Genomic DNA, 8,218 nt, shown 5'->3' on the forward strand with positions numbered 1-8,218 from the left:
TTTCTCGTTTATTTGACTGTCATTAAATACCATAACTTTATTTGGAACTTTATTACAGATTCATATTTTTGACTAACTTGCTAGATATAATAATAAAAGTACTTCTGGTTAAAGTACTTCTGCCTGGCATCCCTGCAACAATAAATCCAGTCACTGACTGTTCAAGACACCCATAGCATCTTCAGGTTTTATACATAATATTATAAATATATCACTTACATAAGTCATGTCTATTTGGTGCATAACCTTCCGTAACACCCATATCAAGATAACAGACACTCCCACTTGAGTAATAACTACAAAGCGGAATAATTCAGAATCTGAATAAGTAATAATAATTGTAACTCGGACGTCATTTAGAAAACTAATCCTGTCTGAATAGTTCATATGACACCCTGCAATATTGACCCAGTTAGGAGATTCTTCCTCGTGTGCTACAGGGCAGGAAACCTGGTCAGAGAGGAAATGTACCTGACATTTTACATGCTAAATTCAACACAAACGCTTGCCGGTCAGGAAATTCCACATCAGTAATTATATTTTCATCACTTTATTATTTTCTGTCTTTAAATCCTGAATTTTTTTCTTCTAGAGTTCAGTGGTTCCTCTGCTTATCGGCATCCAGTGTCATGTGTTTTCCTGCTTCTTCTGGTTTATTAGTCAACTCTATGAAGAGTGAGGAAAAGATATATAACAGATAAACAGCGTGTTTTAATAACACAGAGAATAGAGGCTAAATAGCATTTATCCCTTTTCACAATAAACATGTCAACATTACTTTCAATACAGATTTACTCTTGTTCCTGAAACAGCTGATTGTACAGCTGCAGAGCTCTATAAAAAGGAAAGAGGGCAAAAGCTTTTAGAAGGGATGCATGGGAAAAACATGACTGGAGAGGTCTGGTGGTGTACCACTAATGACACTGCGGCCAAGCTTTTATGGACAATTAATTTTGTCTCATTTTAATTGTCCTTAGCCTTTAAAAGATGTCTTGAATTGGAAAAAAATGTGAGAGAACCTTAAACCCCATCAATTACTAGTAAAATCTCAAAAATGTTCATGTTATATTTGTCTGAGGGATAATAAGTCTGTCAACCGTCGATCTGAAATCACTCTCCGTATGGTGATATCAGTTCTCTTGAGTGAGTGAGTGGGTTGGTTACAACAGCACATAAATGTCTCTCATAAACTCTCATGTCGGCCCCTCCATACTTCAAGACTGCAAAGATATTTCACTGCATACCTCTCACTATCATCTAACAGATACACACAGGAAAACCAAAGTACATTTTCAACAGGAGTCAGTCAAGCACAGTTTGAAATGAAGTGCTCCCTCTACAGGCAAACAGACCACACCGCCTAAATAGTCAAAGCCACTACAATGAATCTGAATGTTTATATTTCAGGGATTTGCATTAACAGTGACACATTACCAAATATATATAATTACATAACAACTGTAGATTAAATACTATTGGTTTAATGTTGATGAAACAAGCATAAAATAAGGCATTACGTGACTATTAAGTGCACTTATTCACATCTTTATTAAGTGCACTTTACATCATTAAAGTTGACAAGATTCCTGCCAACAGAAATCAAAATGTAAGATCTTATATGGCAACCTCTTTGGTTAGATTTACATTCATTTTTCATGTTTTACACACTATAAAAGTAAGGAAGAAATGAGTGCTGTCTGAAAACTTCCACCGCTGGTTGAGAGGTTATGGGGGATGTATGACCCCACCCTCCCTACTCCTCTCTTCCACCCCATAGCCTACATAGCCCAGGGCAATGTAACGTTATAACAAACATCCCCAGTTAATCTTCCCCGTCTCATTCCCATCCTCCAACTTTTCTTGAAAAACTTTCTGGTCCTGTTGTTCTTCACATCTTAAACATGACTCAAGCAGTTCTTGTCCTGTCATGGACTATTAAAAAAGATATTCAATGTGTATAAGTGTGTATTTCGACATTAATGGTATTTAGATCTATAGCCACTAATCTAGGAAATTAACAAATGTACAAGCGAGGTTGCTGGAAAAGCTCCTCGTGTGGTTTTTTGACTAGGAAAGGGTTAAATCTCACCGGAAAGTTCCACAGATCACATTTAATGCATCAAACGTGTACATTAACTAAAGCAGGTGTGCAAATATTGGTGAGCAAATAACGCGTTTAGTATCAAATAGAACAAGGGCGTTGCGCTGTTCTCAATAAAAAAATATCTGCAATGTGAAGGAATGAGGGACCATCGTTCCAAAATCGCTTTACTTCTTATTTAAGTTATCTAAATGAAAATACAAAATAGAAATGAATGTTCTAGTATGACAGTTCTAATAAACTTTGGCCAACTGTTGCACCACTCCTGGATCCAATGCATTAAAAAGATAGAAAAAGCATCGTTCCGACGCAGTTGTGGATCGGTTGCGTGTAAACCAAACATGGCTGATACGAAGTCTTACCATTCATACACAACAAAGCCAAAACAACTAAACACGAGATTCCTTTGTTATTGTTCGGCAGCTGCCTGCACAAGACATATAACAAACTCATAAACTGCGTTTAACTGTGAAGAAAAAGAAGAGGAAAACTTAGCAAGAAGTGATTCGGCAGGGAGAAACGCCCCGTGCATCGACGCTGTCTGGCCCCTCCTGCGGGTGTGTTATAAAGGAAATGCAGCGCTGCGGAGCAGGACAGAGGGGGTTCTCCATTAGGGCAACCAAAGTTTACACAAGCAGAACCCAGCTTGTTACAATCTAAAACAAACGATTCCTTTCGCTAAGTTTGATTTGTATCCGATTGGAAGATGACCACGGCCGTGGTGTCGCCTTTCTTCGACTTTAGCGAAGTGATCAACAACAAGGTATGGGAAAAGTTTCAACTGGAACAGTTTGTCTTCTGGAATGTGTACGAAAAGACGTTATTTTGCCGCTTTAAATGACATTTACAATTGTGTTATGTAATAAGAACAAAGACTACAATTGTTTTTCTTATTTTTATGGCGAATGTGTATTTTAGCGGAATAGTTTAAGTTGAAATGTAGCACTGCGTAATGCTCAAGTAAGTATGTATTGCTGTTTGCGGCCATGCATCCAGTGAAACTCCCTGCTTGGCTTGTTCCTATGAATCCATGGCTGTGATTTCACAACAGTCGTGTTTGTTTCACCCGTTTATCGCTTGGAATTGAAACAACATACGATATAGAAAATAGTTTGGGCGTAAAAAACTTAAATGAATGGCGGAACGATGTATACGTTCATCTCGTGATTTCATTGTAAACTTTGACTTCGAGGAGTGCTCTAAAATTTGTCGTTCAAGATAGAACACAAGCTGTTCTAAAACACGAGTTTATATTTCCAGTGGTTAATCCATAACTGAAGTCTGAACATTATTTGTCAGAAGTTAATGAGTTCTTGTTGTGTTCGGCTATCTGACCATTTATCTGGAAACCGCTTTCTTAATTCATAATCTTTTTTAATGGACAGTGTTTACTGTGATCGTCTAGCTGCTGAAGAAAGTCTACTGCATGTTTGTGTGTTTCAGCTAAATAACAAATAAACCAAATAACTGTTTACAAATAGATTGAAGTGTATATAATGTAATCAGTACACTCTCTCTGTATGTTCTATCAATGTTTGGCCCTTATTGATCAATCATTGTTCTATTTATCTTCATGTCTATGTAGGTTACAGCTATAAATCCATTTATTCTATCACATGCTGCAATGCAATGGATTTTCTTATGGAAAAGTTTAGATGCGCAGCAGTAATGTTGTTTTTTAATGTTGTTTTAGTCTGACTGTGATATTACTTGTAATACTCTCCCAGACAGAGTGTTGTTGGGTTTACCCATGTCTGACATGCACAATAGTGCAGCATTCTCTTAGTGGCATTGAGCCAAACTAGCTGTTGTATAGGCCTGTGTTTACTGATGGGTTTAACTTGAAGTATTGCTGTTCAACTCAACTTTATTTATATAGCGCTTTTTACAATTTTCATTGTTACAAAGCAGCTGTACATGAGACATATTGACTAAGCAAAACAATTGAAGTTGTACCTGTAAAAACAAGAAAAGTTGAAAACACAGAAGACAGACATGCCCACATACAAAACACTCCACACACACACACGGACACGCGCGCACACACACACACAAACACATGCAAACAGGGTTCGGCCTTTGTCCCATATGTAATAAAAGGATTGATTGTGTGACATTGAAAAAATGAGTTCAACTTTCCTAATTTTCTTCTTCTGTATCTCTTTTTTTTGTAGAACAAAATGCTGAACTACAATAATAACATCCTCAGTACTCCACACCCTGTTTCTGTCCCTTGCACGGGGCTAAGTCTGCCTATCTCCAACCCCATTGGGAACCTGCTGGACAGGAAGGCGGTAGGGACACCCTCCACAGGTGGGGTCTATCAGCGCCGGCACTCAGTCACTTCGGCTAGCACCAAACTCAACCAAAACCAGTTCTTGAACATTGCAAAAGCAGATCCATCCCTGCTCGGTTCAGGGACAGGATTCAACGGCAGCAGCAACAAAGAGAACCGTATGCGAGACCGCTCTTTCTCCGAGACGGGGGATCGCCTGCTGCAGAAGTGTTTGGGCCCTGGAGGCCCCAACAGTCAGGTGAACTCGAGCCGCTACAAGACAGAGTTATGCAGGCCTTTTGAGGAGAACGGCGCCTGCAAGTACGGCGACAAGTGCCAGTTTGCCCATGGCATTCATGAGCTGCGCAGCCTCAGCCGCCATCCCAAGTACAAGACGGAGCTTTGCCGCACATTCCACACCATCGGGTTCTGCCCCTATGGCCCACGGTGCCACTTCATCCACAACGCGGAGGAGCGCCGCGGACCTCCGCCTACCCCATCCCCCCTTTCCGCCTCCAATAAGATGGAGAGGCCACGGCTGCAGCACAGCTACAGCTTTGCCGGGTTCCCCAGCTCTGCAGGCTTAAGGGACAGCCCCACCTCCGTCACCCCTCCCCCCATGTTTTCCCCCGACGAGTTGCCCGAGTGGCCTAGCAGTAACCCCTTCACGTATTCCAGCCAGGAGCTGGCCAACCTCTTCAGCCCAAGCCTGGGCAGTGCACCTTTATCTTGCTCTGACCCTTCCAACCAGGCGCCGCCCTCACCAACCACAACGCCTTACTACTTCAGAGCCATGTCAGAATCTCCCCAGCTCTTTGAATCTCCATCCAGCCAGCCTGACTCGCTTTCTGACCAAGAGGGCTACCAGAGCAGCTCGGGTGGAAGTATGAGCGGGTCGGAATCACCCGTCCTTGACACCACCCGCCGATTGCCCATCTTCAGCAGGCTTTCCATCTCCGATGACTAAAGCACACTGAGCCAGACCCCCATTCCCCTTTTCCACTGCATGCAGCAGTCTTGGGCAGAGAGGATGAGATTCTAGCACTCCCTCTACCTCCCACCATTTCTCGGGCCTTCTAGATGCCGTAGACTTCCCTCCTTGTATCGCCTCCGTGTCTTAATGCAGTGAATTAAGGGATCTTTCTCTTTTTGAATACTCGTTTTAACCAGAACAAGCTAAAACTCTTTCAGCCTTGACACTGTTCTGTTTTCCCGGGCCTCGTCCTCCTGTTATGTTCTTGGTGTGATCGTGCCAAACAAGCGGAGTAGGAAGTGGATTAGCGACGTGCTAATCGCGAGAGGTATGAGACTGTTGTGCCAGGTGCTTCCGGTGCAGTCGAGCGTAGCACAGCCTGCCACAGTTAGAGGAGAGATCTGCGCCCTTCCCCCTTCCTGAATTGCCACTTTTCTCAAGGACGCTCTTTCATAACTAACTAAAGTTCACAAGTGTCATGCTTAGACTTTTCACAACTGTCTTTCTAGACCGGCTTAAAGAAAAAGAGTGAAATGAATGGTGAAAAATAGAAGACAAGTGCCTGGGGTTGAGTGTCGGGGTGAACGGACCACTGTTTATTTTTATGTTTTTTCGTTCCTTGTGGCCTGATTATGTAGCTCTTGTTTTGAGTGTGTGCCCTCCCTGCCTTGAATTGCAGATACATCAGTCTGCAGGAAGGACTTTCTCATAAGGGTTGAACGAGAATGGAGTTCTGGAATATTTCAGGCACGTATTAATTTTTCAATCGGGTGCTGCATGCTCCATGTCTCTCAAAGCCAGCAGAAAACCCTGAGATTGGACGTCGCCACTCAAAACTGAACAATTCCTTAATTTGTTTTGTTGTTGTTGTGTGTCATTGCCCCGTTTCCTGTTAGTTGCTGGTTAGTTAACGTTTGTTGGGAAGGGAATCTTATTCAACCTTTGAGACAAACTCTTTCTTCTGCCCACCTCAAAACGCTGTCTCCCCTCGGGCCAATCGGCAAGCAGAGGGGGAATTCCATCATTCCCAGGATGCAGTTCCACCTCCTGCAGCATCACTTTAGCACGCTTTTTCCGTAGATTCTGCTCGCAGGAGCACTTGGTAATTTCATCACATCTATCCACCTGTTGGTTTTGATTTTTTTATTATGGTCATTGTTTATTATTATTATTATTATTATGGTTATATTATTGTTATTGTTTGAAAACCTTTTGAGAACAAAAGGCTTTGCTTGTCACTGCTTATTTAACTTATCAAAAACATATTTATTGGTGATCATATGCATTTTTTGTTAATTTTGTTTGTATTTATCTTGATAATGAAACGATAGAATATATTTTCTTTTATGTTAAATTATGATCTTCTGTATTAATCTTAAGATTGTGAAGACTTGTCAGCTTTCCTTTTTTCACAGTTTAATATATTGTACTACAATGACTTTTGTTGGCAACTACACTTAAAGAAACTTAATTTAAAGCAAAGACAAACAAAAAATCCTCTGCATTTTTGATTTATTTATTGTAGATTTATTGTCATTCCCTTTTCCCAAATATTTGACTGCAAAATCAGTACTACTATACAATCCTTAACAATTGAACTCACATAAAGCATCAATACAGTTGTTATTTAAAAAAAAACTTCAGCTCACCTCCATACTTTTTTCCATGTAACTTGAGGCAAGCCCAGTCCATACTGATAGCAGTTCTTAAGTCATTTTTGAAATATTTATGTAGCATTTAAAGGCTGATTAAAAAATGTAATGCCACAATAAGACATTAGCTGCATTTTTTTTTCACAGTAAATTTGACTTAATCTGAGATACAGGGAGTTTTGTTGCCTTAACTTTAGCACCACATTTGCAAACTGCCATGAAGTGCATTTTTATTGTTTTGATTTGTTTGTTACAAAGTTTAAGGTTTGATGTTGCAGGTAATAAACCGCCAGTGTTAAAGCAGTTTTTCAGTTATGGTGATGAATTGCAGGCAATAATTGTGAAGTTCTGTTATTTTGGATTGAAGAGCTTCCAGTCGTCATGTAAAGTGCCTCTTTTACACATTCCATGAGCAAACGTTCTTTGCCTTAAAAAGCTGCAATGCTTTTTTATTTTTAAATGACTTACTTGTATCCTTAGTGGTGGAAGCGATACTTGTCCAAGTTGGTTAAGACAAAAAGAAAGTATCTGAAGAGTTGAATGTATTTTTTTTATAAACAGCTATTGCTGTTCACTACAGTAATTTCTATGCGTTTATATAAGGTTGATCTCTTTTGTAATGACTGATTGCAGTTAAAACCAATAAAAACCCATATTTTTGAGAAAATAAACGATTTGGGAGTGTCATTTCATGCAGTGTTCGGGACAAAAGCATGTTATTAAATGCTATTAAATTTTAAACTCCAATAACATTAATAATAGTAGGCTATACACATTGCAATAATGCGAAAAAGTAAATATTTGGCAACTAATGCTACAAAATAGCTTGAGACAGACTCTCATTTCAACTCTGATACTGAATTATAGAGAGACTGACTGACCAATGAGGAGAAAAGAGCACAAACGTATTATTTGATTAAGACAGCAATTTTCACAGAAAACCAATACTAGACCACTATGGCTTTCTCAATCTGGCAAGTGGCAACTGTTTCTGGATATTATCAAGGGTTTTGACCCATGGTTGACTTTGTAATGAGGGAGTTCCTGCAAGGAGTGTGGTCATTGGTAGTTTACAGAAGGTTTGATAGGGTACTGACCCGACTGTGGTCAAACTCCAGTTGTCTCTGATTACATAGTGGATGATGAGAAATCTGCTTCCCTGGTTTCTGATGAAGTCAAGGAGAGACATTAAAGTGTGACATCAAATAACCGTTAAT

The 8,218-nt window shown here is 40.1% G+C and overlaps 1 protein-coding gene across 1 annotated transcript; it reads left to right on the forward strand.

Moving 5' to 3' along the window:
• Nucleotides 1–2,695: 2,695 nt before the first annotated feature.
• On the forward strand, nt 2,696–7,304 carry zfp36l1a (zinc finger protein 36, C3H type-like 1a). The gene is made up of 2 exons (XM_057343928.1): nt 2,696–2,864; nt 4,276–7,304. Exons 1-2 carry the CDS (start codon nt 2,808–2,810, stop codon nt 5,341–5,343), a joined length of 1,125 nt encoding a protein of 374 aa, XP_057199911.1. The 5' UTR covers nt 2,696–2,807; the 3' UTR covers nt 5,344–7,304.
• Nucleotides 7,305–8,218: the final 914 nt, after the last annotated feature.

Source organism: Triplophysa rosa, linkage group LG10 (genome assembly GCF_024868665.1).
Source record: "Triplophysa rosa linkage group LG10, Trosa_1v2, whole genome shotgun sequence".
NCBI classification, from domain to species: Eukaryota; Metazoa; Chordata; class Actinopteri; order Cypriniformes; family Nemacheilidae; genus Triplophysa; species Triplophysa rosa.

Excerpts from the sequence above, each read along its gene's own strand:
- zfp36l1a (XM_057343928.1), top strand. The coding sequence starts at position 2,808 with ATGACCACGGCCGTGGTGTCGCCTTTCTTCGACTTTAGCGAAGTGATC. Across the intron at positions 2,865-4,275 it reads GCGAAGTGATCAACAACAAG|AACAAAATGCTGAACTACAA; the intron begins GTATGGGAAAAG and ends TTTTTTTTGTAG.